The sequence below is a fragment of the Symphalangus syndactylus genome, chromosome 20 (genome assembly GCF_028878055.3).
Source record: "Symphalangus syndactylus isolate Jambi chromosome 20, NHGRI_mSymSyn1-v2.1_pri, whole genome shotgun sequence".
In the NCBI taxonomy this organism is placed as follows: Eukaryota; Metazoa; Chordata; class Mammalia; order Primates; family Hylobatidae; genus Symphalangus; species Symphalangus syndactylus.
This window is the reverse complement of record NC_072442.2, coordinates 48,846,005-48,860,380: the sequence shown is the minus strand read 5'-3', so window position 1 is coordinate 48,860,380 and position 14,376 is coordinate 48,846,005. Positions and strand designations below refer to the sequence as shown.

General features: G+C 36.4%; 1 protein-coding gene across 9 annotated transcripts in view; it reads right to left on the bottom strand.

Moving 5' to 3' along the window:
* Positions 1–14,376, bottom strand: part of TANC2 (tetratricopeptide repeat, ankyrin repeat and coiled-coil containing 2) — a 489,961-nt gene that overhangs the window by 151,870 nt on the left and 323,715 nt on the right. For all 9 annotated transcript variants that reach the window (XM_055258661.2, XM_055258667.2, XM_055258668.2 and 6 more), the window contains one exon: positions 9,578–9,703. In XM_055258661.2, the coding sequence (XP_055114636.1) occupies positions 9,578–9,703 (126 nt within the window). The remainder of the gene's footprint in view (positions 1–9,577; positions 9,704–14,376) is intronic.

Genomic DNA, 14,376 nt, shown 5'->3' with positions numbered 1-14,376 from the left:
GGGGAAGGCTTATTTTACTCTGAAAAAAACCTTACTTTGAATCTTTGAATAACTTGCATATTAAATTTCAGCTTTCTGACATTGGTCTTATGGGAAAACATTTGTTGAGAAAAATCTGCAGTCACTACTGAGTGGAATTTTCAGAAAGAGAACAAAGATCTTCGGAGAACAGTAAAAAAAAAAAAAAAAAAAAGGGAAAACCCGATTCTCCAAAGGTTGCTGCTTTTTTATATGCTTCCTCACATTTAATACCTCAAAATGTAGAGAAAACATAAAACAGTAAAGCTTTTAAAATAGGAAATATTTGATAAAATATTTATAACTATGGCAATACAGTTTTAAGTATTGTGCTCTTGGAGTGTTGGCTTTTAAGGTGATATACAACATTTATTTTTGGGAATATAAAAACTGGCTACTTTAATTCGTTGAAATTTAAGATAAAACATTTTAAAGTGAACTCTCATTGATGACATAGCCTTTCGTTTGTGGCCTTAAAATGAAATTATCTAGTTCTGTAATTTTATGAGTATCTGGGGAAGTTATTTCACAACAAACTTTTTATATACTACAAGTTTAAAAAATTTAGATCATTTTACTACAAAATTTTTTTGCAAAGTGTTATCTAATTACATTTATTGGCATTATGGTTACTTTAATAGACCTAGTCACTTTTGAGGAAAATAATAACGTTAATTGGGAAGTTTATTCTTTAATTTAGATCAAAACATCAAAATGGCTTAAGAGTATGTTATTTTTCTTCACTGCACTCAAGGCATTTTAAAATATTTCCAGCGAGATATCTTGCAGAGTTAGATGTCATGATGAGAGTTTTGTTCATGTTACTCTGCAGTCTTTCTTTATAGTAAGTATATGAATATTAGAAGATTATGTGGTTTATAAACTCTTCTTTTTCTCAAAGGTTATTTTTCTCTTGCAGGTCTGTGGAAGAACTTGTGTATTTAGCTACTATTAAGGTTTTCAAACTTTACCAAATAAGGCTGGTTTATTAGATTTGTGAACTTATCTAGAGTGACTTTATTTAATCAATTATTTTTAATTATTTTCTTATAGAGTGATTTTAATAAGTAGAGGTTTGCTTTAAAAAAAATCACAACCAGACTACTGCAAAAAGCATAGACTAGTATCTAGCAGACATTCAAGGACATTTTCAAACTTTCAGGTACTCTGCAGAGGAGCTGGTTGGGGGTAAGGGGAACAACCTCATACAACTAAAACTTACAATCTACCCATATAATATTTACTATAGGAAGTTATGTGCATGCAACCTTATCCTTGGGTTTTGAATCTACTTAAGAAAATTTAATCTTACTTGTAGGGATGAAATAATGAACAATGAGGTAGAAAAGACTGATGGAAATATTCCCTTGTAAATGTGAGAGCCAGCCAGGCAATGATCAAGATGACTAAGCAACCTCAGGATGTGTGACTCAGTAGGCTAATGTAAGAGCATTTAGCTTCATGACATGCATCTTAGTCATCTTCATAAAGGATTCATTGTTTCAGAACAGTACGGGACTCATAAATGGTGTGAAGCATGGATTTGATAAAAATTAAATTTATTGCTTTGATAAAACCAAGTTAACTGTGGCAGGGCCAATTTCATATAAATTCTGCCAATGAATCAGACTATCATTTGTACATACGCCCTCCAACCTAGTGTCTATTAAAGTAGCTAATAACTAAACACAAAGCCTCTGAATGGCCTTTTATGTAATGAGATTTAGTAAAAGTTCTAAGGAAACCAGCATATATTGAGAAATGAAGTTTTAATTAGCAATATATAATTTCTTCAAGTAGAAGATTGTGGTTATAATTTAAGACCAGGCAGGTTAGGGTCTCAATATTAATAATTTGTTGTTAATTTAACCCACGCAGCTACCATTCAAAGTCACTATGTTAGAATTTGCTTTGTATATTTTAACTCCTCCTGGTTCCCTTTATATAACCCATCATAAGATTTATTACATTTATCCATAAAAACAAACTATTTCTTCCTTCCTTGTAATAGGCAGCAAACTTAGTTTCTATCTTTCTCTGCAGAATGACAGCTTTCATTAAGATGATCAGAAACAGTGGACATTTTCAGGTGGATAATTTTTAGCATAACTCCACATTAACATAATGGTGATTAAATTTAGGAATATGAACCCAAAAATAATTAAAAAAAATTTTTTGAGACTCTGTTGCCCAGGCTGGAGTGTAGTGGCGCGATCTCAGCTCACTGCAACCTCCACCTCCCGGGTTCAAGTGATTCTTAAGTCTCAGCCTCCTGAGTAGCTGGGACTACGGGCCCACGCCACCATGCCTGGCTAATTTTTGTATTTTTTTTTTTTTTAGTAGAGATGGGGTTTTACCATGTTGCCCAGGGTGGTCTCAAACTCCTGACCTCAGGTGATCCCTCCACCTCGGCCTGCCAAAGTGCTGGGATTACAGGTGTGAGCCACCATGCCCAGCCTGATTTTAAAAGTTTAAGTTAAAAACTGTATTAGTTAAATTAATTCAAATTAATGTCTATCAAAGACATTAGGCTTTGGGACTAGAAAAGGCGCTTGTAGTAGGCTAGCTAGCTATATACTCTGTACTAGTATACAATCTTCTATGACTTTTATCATTAGTATTCAAGCTCTTGGATGGTTGACAGCTAGGAATCTATTAAGTTGCTGCAACGAAACTTTGGACAGTTGACTCACATGACCTCTCCCCTGTTGGGCCGGGTTTCTGGAAACATCAATTTTTGTAGAACAGTTGTTCAAAACAGCTGTCTTGAAGAGTAAAAAAAAAAAAAAAAGGACTTTTTACTAATGAAGCAATGTTGATGTTAATATCCCACTTGGAGATGTTATCCCAACTTCTGCTTCAGCAGTCAAAAGACTACCATCATCATCAAACAACTGCAGTTACTATTAAGGCAACTGTTAAATGAATTAGCTTGTATTCTTAAACCATGTTCATGAATAACATGTAACTAGCTCTCAAACTACGCATTTTTGCACTTTTGTAAATAGACGGATGGACCTTGAGGCATAAAGCTTATCTTCAATTACAATGACATCCTCTAACTAGTGGTTTTAAAAGTGTGATCTGCAAAATCACCTGGAAGGTTTAAGACATGGCTTGCCAGCCCCACTCTCAGAATTTCTGATTCAGTAGGTGTGGAATGGGGCTAAAGAATCTGCATTTCTGAAAACTTCCTAGGTAATGCCATTCCTGCTGGTCCCAGGACCACACTGTGAGAGCCACTGAGCTTGCCTATTGCAATAGTCTCAGTGAGAGGCAGTATTGAAGGAGGTGAAAAGTAGTTGGATTTGGGAGCTCTCTGGAGGTGTAGAGCCAACAAAACTTGTTTTTAAACATTGTGATCCTAAAATAAAATAAAAGCGTCTTCTGGGGATCCCTAGATTCTTGAGATACGTTCTTGGAGTCTGCAAAGTTAAAACTATATTTATAGTACTAAGAGGTTATTTGCCTTTTTCCACTCTCATTCTTTCACAAGTGTACAGTGGAATTTTCCACACCTTACATAACTTTAACATGTAATGGGTCTATTATTTATAAAAAATGAACAAATGAATATTTCAACAATCCCTATTATTTTAAAACATATTATTTTAAACAAAGTAATATTTAACATATTATTTTTAATTTCTAATATGATAATATCAATTTATCCCATATAAATATAAGCTCGATAATTTTTAAAAAATGAGACAGAGTCTCCTTCTATCACCCAGACTGGAGTGCAGCAGAGGAATAATGACTCATGGCTCACTGCAGCTTTGGCCTCACAGCCTCAAGTGATCCTCCAACCTCGGCCTCCTGAGTAGCTAGGACTACAGGTGCATACCACCATGCATTGCTAATTTTTAAATTTTTCTGTAGAGACAGGATCTTTCTATGTTGCCTAGGCTGGTCTTGAACTTCCGGCTCAAGTAAGCCTCCCACCTTGGCCTTCTAAAGTGCTGGGATTACAGGGACAGCCATAGCCGCCTATGTAATTTTTTTATGAGTATAAAAGGGTCCTGGGACCAAAAAGTTTGAGAAACACTGCTCTTAACAGAATAGTACAAGATTCTGCCTATATGCGGGCACCTGTAGTCCCAGCTACTCGGAGAGGCTGAGGCAGGAGAATGGCGTGAACCCGGGAGGCGGGGCTTGCAGTGAGCCGAGATTGCGCCACTGCACTCCAGCCTGGGCCTGGGCGACAGAGCGAGACTCCGTCTCAAAAAAAAAAAAAAGAAAAAAAAAATATTCTGCCTATATGAAGTTCCCAATCAATGCATAGCTTGCCACCTCAAATGTTCTTTAGACATATATCCAGAGGTTATTATTTCAGACAGTCTCTATACTTGAAATCAGTCAGTCAATAAACTTAGTTATCTACTGGATGGTTAACTACCATCTCTAGGATCATTTAAAACCAGAATTGTGATTAAAAAACTATTTCAGAATAAAATACCTAGGAATACAGTTAACCAGGTAGGTGAATTATCTCTATAAGGAGAACTACAAAACACTGCTCAAAGAAATCAGAGATGACATAACAAATAAAAAAAATTCATGCTCATTAATAGTAAGAATCAATATCGTTAAAATGGCCATACTGCCAAAAGTAATTGGTAAGAATCAATACTATTCTTATCAAACTACCAACGACACTCTTCACAAAACCAGAAAAAACTATTTTAAAATTCATATGGAACCAAAAAGAGAGCCCAAACAGCCAAGGCAATCCTAAGCAAAAAGAACAATGCTGGAAGCACCACACTACCCGATTTCAAACTATACTACAGGACTACAATAACCAAAACAGCATGGTACTGGTACAAACAGACACACCGACCAACCGAACATAATAGAGAATCAGGAAATAAGACTGAACACCTACAACAACCAGTCTTCAATAAAACTGACAAAAGCAAGCAATAGGGAAAGGACTCCCTATTTAATAAGCGGTGCTGGGATAAATGGCTAGCCATATGCAAAGATTGAAACTGGATCCCTTCCTTACACTACATATAACAATTAACTCAAGATGAATTAAAGACTTAAATGTAAAACCCCAAACTATAAAAACCCGCAAGACAACTTAGGCAATACCATTCTGGACAAAGAAATAGGCAAAGATTTCATGATGAAGCCACCAAAAGCAATTCCAACAGAAGCAAAAATTGACAAACAGGATCCAATTAAACTAAAGAGCTTCTGCACAGCAGAAGATATTATCAATAGAGTCAACAGACAACCTACAGAATGGGAGAAAATTTTGCAAACAATGTCTCTGACAAAAGTCTAATACCCAGCATCTACAAGGAACTTTAAGAAATTTAATTAATTAAATTTAAATTAATTTGTTAAGAAAAAAACAGACAACCCCATTAAAAAAATGGACAAAGGACATGAGCAGTCACTTTTCAAAAGAAGACATACATGCAGCCAACCAGCTTATGAAGAGCTCAATGACAGAACACACAGACACAAGGAGGGGAACATCACATACTGGGGACTGTTGGGGGATGGGGGGGCAAGGGGAGGAACAGCATTAGGACAAATACCTAATGCATGCCGGGCTTAAAACCTAGATGACAGGTAGATAGGTGCAGCAAACCACCATGGCACATGTATACCTATGTAACAAACCTGCATGTTCTGCACATGTATCCCAGAACTTAAAGTAAAATTAAAAAAAAAGAAAAAGAAAAAGAGCTCAATGTCATTGATCTTTAGAGAAATGCAAATCAAAAGCACAGTGAGATACCATCTCATAACAGTCCGAAAGGCTATTAATAAAAAGCCAAAATATAACAAAATGCTGGTGAAGTTGTGGAGAAAAAGGAACACTTATACACAGTTGGCGGGAGTGTTTTCCACAATCAGTTCAACCATCGTGGAAAACAGTGTGGCAATTCTAAAAATAGAACTGCCATTCAATCCAGTAATCCCATCACTGGGTATATACCCAAAGAAATATAAATTGTTATCATAAAGACACATGCACACATATGTTCATGCAGCACTATTCACAACAGCAAAGACATGGAATCAACTTCAATGTCCATCGATGGTAGACTAGATAAACAAAATGTGGTACCTATACACCACGGAATACTATGAAGCCTTAAAAAAGAATGAGATCATGTCCTTTGCAGGAACATGGATGAGGCTGGAGGCTGTTATCCTTGGCGAACTAATGCAGGAACAGAAAAACAAATGCCGTGTGTTCTCACTTATAAGTGGGAGCCAAATGATAAGAACGCGTGGACACATAAAAGGGAACAACAAACACTGGGGCCTACTGGTGGGAGGAGGTAGAAGGAGGGAGAAGATTAGGAAAAATAATGAATGGATACTAGGCTTAATACTTGGATGATGAAATAATCTGTACAAGAAACCCCCATGACTCATACCTATATAATAAACCTGCACATGTACCCCTAAACTTAAAATAAAAGTTAAAAAAAAACCTATTTCACATAACTTGTTAGAGTACTCTTTTAAAATGTAGAAAGATACACCTCTATTCTAAAGTGGAAAGATACACCTTAATGCAGACTAAAAAAGATTTTCAATCATTTCATTACTTTTATGGGGGTAGCTTCATTTTAATCATTATCAGAAGAAAATATGTCAAACTAAAATATGACTGCAATTTGTACATTCCTTTAAATAAAATTAGAAAGCATGATGTGACATGTTTTTAAAAATTATTCCACGAAGGCCGGGCGCGGTGGCTCACGCTTGTAATCCCAGCACTTTGGGAGGCCGAGGCAGGCGGATCACGAGGTCAGGAGATCGAGACCACAGTGAAACCCCGTCTCTACTAAAAATACAAAAAAATTAGCTGGGCGTGGTGGCGGGCGCCTGTAGTCCCAGCTACTCGGAGAGGCTGAGGCAGGAGAATGGCGTGAACCCGGGAGGCGGAGCTTGCAGTGAGCCGAGATCGCGCCACTGCACTCCAGCCTGGGCGACAGAGCGAGACTCCGTCTCAAAAAAAAAAAAAAATTTATTCCACGAAAACAAATCTGATTCTTTCTCTGAAATAAAGCACAATATTGTGGATATAATAACCACAAATTATAAAGGCTTGCCAAGCAGGCCTGAAGAAACATAAGGAAAGTTTATCTGCCCAAGTTTGCTTTCCTTTCTTGATAATGTGTTTTAAGTTGTATCCTAAGCCATACAATTCATCTGTAAACAATAATCAAGATAACATGTTACTTTTTGAGAGAAGATTATTGTTCAGGGACTCTAAATTCTGAAAATTCTGAAAGTTATTACTACTTTTAGTGTACTTTACAGTGCTAAGTAAACACCTTGCTTCTTATGGATCAATGTACTCAGCTGGATGGCATGTTCTAACCATTTAGACTGCTAAAAGGAAAGCTCTTGAAAAATAAAGATGACTTCAAGGAACTGAAATACTAACATCATAGCATCTTCATCAATGGACAAACTCCAGCTTAAGTATTAATGTAAACAATAAGTTAAGACATTATTTGCAAGGAATATGAAATTAGTATTTTTAGAAATTCATTATTCAGTCAGAACCCTTCCTAAAGATTTAGGTAAGCTTTGGAAAAATCTTTGAATGTGCTTTTGTTGTTTCACTGAATGTTTCGGCTGAAGATCAATGCAATGGAAAAGATCTTTGTTGCATTCCAGATAAAACTGGTATTTGTAAACATCAAGCTCACCAGAATGTATCTGTTAAAGACCTTATTAAATCTTCAGATACTAGAAGCAGATAGGTGCTATCACATATCAACAGAACTCAATATAAAGGTTTCCCAAAAATTTCACTGCTGAAATCTGTCAAATAATTTTGTTTTCTATATAGTATAACATCTATTATTCAATGATTAGTAAAGCAGAAAATAAAGTCAACAATGTCAGTATGTTTTTTAGTAATGAGATGGAAGATGATGCCAACGTGGCAGATTTTCAATCAAATCTGAAGGTCCATATAGATCAGTAGTTCTGTCCAATCCTCTTTACTACGGCTGTGCATTCTGGTCGGGGCACAAATCAATTATTTGGTCTCTTGATCAAATTTATTCAGGCTTTAGATGTAATCAATCTAAAATAGTGCTTGATATATTTCCATTTTCTGGACTGTAAATACACAGTTGCATATGCCACGCAACTGGTATATGACAAACTGAAGAACTGGCAAGCAGGATGGACAAAAGGACTGGAAACTAATAGTATGATTGAGGCTATCAACTAACTGCTGTTGATGGGAGGTATGGTAATTGTTGCAATACAATCAATTATTTTATGCTCCTATTTGCTTAGCTATCACTGAAAAACTGTTAGCATAATGATGTCTAGAGTGGACAGCAGGCATGTATAAATTCCTTCCTGTGGAAATTGTGCACGTGGCACTATAGTGCTTAGAGTAGGGAATAGGACAAGGGGTGAGGAAGAGAGCTAAAGAAAGATGAAAATAATCTGTAGGATAAAATTAAAAACACACCTGTGGTAGAGATAGAGATTGCTAACATACCAGAGAAAGGAGACTATCTGTTAAAAGCTATCAGAGACAGTTTGGCTCATTTTGAGCAAACGAGAGGCACAGAAATACCAATAAGAGGCTCCTCAACTAGACCATCATTAAAACAAAATGACAGTCTTTAAAAAAGATCCAGTGCCAGCTTGGAGAAGCGTGTAGCATGCCACAAAGAAGGTAAGGCAACAGGTACCTGCGTGAGAAAAGGATAGGTTGTGTAGATCTTGCTAGGCCAGGATTATAGGCACTTTCTAAAAGACCAAGATAATTAAAGTATTGCATGTTACTAGAAATGGCCACTAAAACAAAAATGAAAAAAAATTCCCTAGCAAAATACAGTCTGAGTATCCCTTATCTAAAATGCTTGGGATCAGAAGTGTTTTGAATTTCAGATTTTTTTGGACTTTGGAATATTTGCATATATGTAATGAAAGATCTTGGAGATAGGACTTGGGTCTAAACAAGAAATTCATATGTTTCATACACACCTTATACACACAGCCTGAAGGTAATTTTACTCAACATTTTGTGAAACAAAGTTTTCACTGCAACCCATCACATGAGGCTAGGTGTGGAATTTTCCACTTGTGGTGTCATGTTGGCACTCAGAAAGTTTTGGATTTCGAAGCATTTTGGATTTTGGATTTTCGGATTAGGGATGCTCAACCTGTACATTATGATCAGCATAGTTCACCTGCAATATGGCTAGGGCTGAATCTTGTCCACAGTCACTTCTGAAATCCAAGATCTTAGAAAGATTATTTCCCTCATTACCACAGCCCCTTTACATTTGTTTTCTTTCAGAATTTCGAGGAACTAATGCTTCCAAATGTTGATAATTACACAATGCCTGTCTATGAGGAGTACAATGTATTTGTGTTTATCTTTCTCTAGACTCAGCAGAAATGAACTGGTCACATGCTAAAATGGATCATTTCACTTCTTAAGGGAGGTTTAAATAAGTATGGGAATAGGAAACAAAGAACTTTTTGGCTTTTGCCCATTTCCATCTGTTCCCGGGCATCCTTAAAGCCCTTCTGTGGTTCTAACCTCTTAAATCCTGCTGTGTGCGAGCACCGCCCATACTCTGTCTTGGCATTCGTAGAGAAGTTCTCAAAGGTGTATGTCTCTGCTCATCCAGGTAAGCAAGGTCTTCCAAATGGGCAGAGCTGGTGGCTGACAAGAAAGAAAAGTTTAGTTAGAATATTTAAGTTCAGAAAATGTCTTTCAGCTAGTCTGTATCTCCAGAACTTTGGAATCAGGGCTTACTGCAGCCAAAAAATACATATGCAAAATATGTAATATATATAAAATACATGTATTTTATGCCTTTAAAAATCCAAATAAGTGGTTTGTAAAAAATAATAACCCTTCATTTCACTTGCTCTTTAAGATAGTACATAATAAACCTGTGCTGGCTAAGAGGTTCTATAACCTTAAACAGAAGGATTAAATATTTCCTATTCAAAAAGCAAAACAAACTAAGCAAATAAACATAAACCCTTACTTCATAAAAGAAATAGATAATGGTAGATTTGAGATTTAAAATGAAAAACAAAATGCTAGTCCAAAAGCTTAAAATGCCATCTTGCTTCTGAATGTCTGGATCATGAAAGCTGCAGAGACAGTAACAAAAAGGAAGTTTCTTTGTTATCAAAAGAAATAGTAAATGGGTTTTTACTAAAAACTGAGTGAAAGAAAACATTCATTTTACAAAAATGTTTCAAATTATAAGAAATACTAGAGTATCAATTTTATTGTCTGAAAATACTAGCTACCAGTGGTTCATGCTAGTAATCCCAGGACTTTGGGAGGCTGAGGAGGGTGGATCGCTTGAGCCCAGGAGTTCAAGACCAGCCTGGGCAACATGGCGAAACCCCGTCTCCACAAAAAATGCACAAAAAAATTAGACAGGCGTGGTGGTGTGCACCTGTAGCCACAGCTACTCAGGAGGCTGAGATGGGAGGATTGACTGTGGCTGGGAGGTCAAGGCTGCAGCCAGCCATGATCATGCCATTGCACTACAGCCTGGGCAACAGAGAGACCCTGTTTCAAACAACAACAACAACAACACAAAAAAAGGAAGAAAATATTGGCTACCAACTTATTACTAACAACTGGTTTGAGTTGGTGAGAGGGAAAAAAAAACCCCTAAGATTATCTTTTTATAGCGGCTGGGCCTCAAATGTTTTGCCACCAAATACTTGAGGAGTATATTTCTGTATTGTATGATGTGCTGAGATTACATGGTCATTTGCCTCAAAGACTTTATAATCCAAAATTTTAATCAACAAATCCAGTTTTGCCACCAATGATATATACTACCTTACCGAATAGCTGATTATAAATAAGCTCTTCAATATAAACTAAGAAGCAAAAGAGGAAGGGGAGACAGCTCAGAATTCCCTCAGCACAAGGAAACAAGAATTTGACAGTAAGTAAACTTACATCTCCAACCTCATATATAAGTTGTTTATGATGATTGACATTGGGTACTGATATTCATTTGTTAATCTGTTCATTCCTTTAACAAATATAACAAAATTGTTAGTAAAAAATGTCAGCACTGTGCCGTAACAATACCTTTACCATAGTTTCTAATCAGTGTATAGGAAAGAAAAAAGATGAGCAAGGAAACATTTTACTAAAGAATGTAGCAGATAGCAGTCAAAAGAATATTTTATTAAAATTTTATTAAAATTACAGGAATGGAATGGACCTTAAGGGCTGTCCCATCCAGCACCTGTGTAATGCTCAACTCTGTTATCTCTTTCAATGTAGTTGTATAGCTTACGCCTGAACATGTCACTATCTCTTGATACACCATATTTCCACTTTGCATAACTCTTGTTATTAGCAATATGGTTCTATTTCTCTACCTTTTACCCCCTCTTTCTCTTGATGGTATAGATGATTCTTCTGCTTATATCAAAAAGAAGAAGGAATAATCTTTTTAAAAGTTTATTACTAAGGTGAAAAGAACTAAAAGGAATGAACATGTATTTATTAAACAGCTGTAATGTGCTGGGTAGTGTGCCACATGCTTTTCTTGAATTATGGCTTTTATTTTAAAGGGAAACAAAAAAATCAGACAGTGCAACAATGAAGACATTCTGTCTAGTCTCTTAAGAGAAATGAATGGGCTTCTTGCCTGGAGAGATGCTTGGAAGATTTCTATGTCTTTGCTAAGAATCCCTATGGGTAATTTTTGGCCTCTCCCATATTAAGACAATATTATTAGGAGAGTCTGAGCACAACTATTCCCCTAATTTTACTAAAACTATTACTACAAGCATCATCTCCCTTCCCTTCCTGGATATTTTGAACATAAATATTACCTAAAACACTTACTAAGTAGTTACAAAACATTAGTCATTATATGAGTCCTTTGTATTAGGATATCCGACTTTTCACAGATATAGATTCCAATTCATATGTATTCCACAGCAGTTCTGAAAATGGGTCATTAATCCCAAACAGAGGCCATACCATTGGCCCAGGGAGACAAGTCAGTTGATTAAGAAGACTGATACAGGTTGAGTATCCCTTCCCTGAAATACCTGGGACTAAAAGTGTTTTAAATTTTGAATTTTGGAGGAGATTCTGAAATATTTACATTATACTTACTGGTTCAGCACTCATAATCCAAAAATCTGAAATATGAAATGCTCCAATGAGCATTTCCTTTTGAGCATCAAGTCAGCACTCAAAAAGTTATGAATTTGGAGCATTTCAGATTAGGGATACGCAACCTGTAACTGATTCTAAGCAGAAGCTTTCACCAAAAATCTTCCTCTGCACAAGGACCACGTAGAGCTCAGAAACTGTTGCAACTATTGTAACAGAGTAAACTCTTGATATCATGACATTTAGAGTATGGTAAATATATTTGGGAGTGATATTGGCAACAGGAGAAGGTAATGAGTTCCTTTTCTTTTGAGACGAAGTCTCACTCTGTCGCCCAGATTAGAGTGCAGTGGTGCAGTCATAGCTCACTGCAGCCTTGACCTCCCAGGCTTAGGGTCTCCTCCCACTTGAGACTCCCAAGTAGCTAGAACTACAGGCATGCATCACCATGCTCAGATAATTTTTAAAAATTACTATTTGTAGAGACAGAGTCTCTCTTTGTTGCCCAGGCTGGTAACGACTTCTTTGCTCTTTTCCTGTGCCTCTCCAATGCCAGCAAGCCGCACACACTATTAGCAGCTTACTTTCCATATACATACTATAAAAATAGGTAGTTTCTCAACACAAGAAGTTGAGAAATCTTTTAACTTTATACTATCTCCCCAAATTACTCAATTAAATAACTTTAATATTACAATGAATCTTTCAATCCATGTTCTCAACATTCAAGACACAATGATAACCCAGTTTCTCCTTGCAAAGGCAAGGTGAAACACTCTGGCAACACTGGCATTTTGCTGGGTCATAATAGTCCAACAAAGGCAGTGGAAGGGAGCTACTGGTTATCTCTGCACTTGCTGCTCCCCAAAACATGCCTGTAGCAAACTGAAATACTGCCCCCAGTTCTTCAGCCTTTCTTATATACATGCTCTTTCTCATCTGTCTTTGCAGTTCTCCCCACCAGACCCTGAATCCCATTTTGCAGTAATTCCCATTAGAGGTTGAGTACACTTCCTTCCCCTTGACTTTGGGTTTGATCATCTGACTTGCTTTAACTAATGGTATATTAGAAGATGTGATACAAGGAAGGACTTAAAATGTGTTTGTAGAACCAGGCTTGTCTTTTTTGGTTCTGCCAACACTATGAAAGAATATGTCCAGTTAGCCCACTGGTCCAAGGAGGATAGAATAAGGCAGATTTGGAGCCAGTCTCCAGCTTGGAGCCAAACCTAACCAAACTCTGCCTAGACCAATCAACCCGTAGTTAACCTGAGATGGGTGAGTAAAAATAAACGATTATGCTGAGCTGCTATATTTTTGTATAGTTTGTTATACAGCATCATTGTACCAATAGCAGAGTGATATACCTGTTGATCTTTCAACATCTGAGTATGGCTTAAGCTGTAGTATTCTAATAGCTCTACATAAGCAGAGACTATGTCTTATTTACATTCTATTCTCAGTAAATGCATTATGCCTGGCATAAAATAGGTGCTCAAAAATGCTTATTAAATTAATTTGTTGAAAGGGGACCAAGGGCTGTTTGGGTAAAGCATGGTTTCAAGAACAGGCTTGCTGACTTTCTTTTGTATTGCATCTACAAAGGCAGAGGAAAATTCTTTCCTGTTCTATAACATGGTAGATTACACTAGCTTTATTTGGTTTAAAAGGTAGAATCAGCTAATTTCAAGAATACAACGAAAAATTAACAACTCAGATTTGATTTACAGAGAAATCAAAGTGATATTCTGTGAAATATAACTGGCACATTTTATGGTACTTTAAGCTTCAAAAGACATTTTTATAATTAAGTGTTTGAACCAACTTTTACAACATAACTCTGAAATGCCCAGTTGTTTTACTGACACTTTGGACCAGTTATCATAAAGAGTGCCAGGATGTGTCCTGTCTGCTCTAGATCTCTGCTTTTATTTGATCTTCATTTAGTTATAATATATAATTATCCTACTTTTCTATCTCAAATAAGCAAGATTTGCAGTAAAAGCTCTTTTTAAAAGATTTCTTGGCAGGCTGAAAATTCAGAGTCAGCTCATCACTATTATTAATATATAAAGAGTTTTACATTTAATAACATTAATGTTCTTCTCTGTGTTCAACTATGGTAAGAGCTGATTAAAATGTGCTTAACAATACACACGTTTTATATTTCCTGTCTTCGTTATCTAGGTCTACTGGAAATCCAGCTAAAGGAATTTATCCAA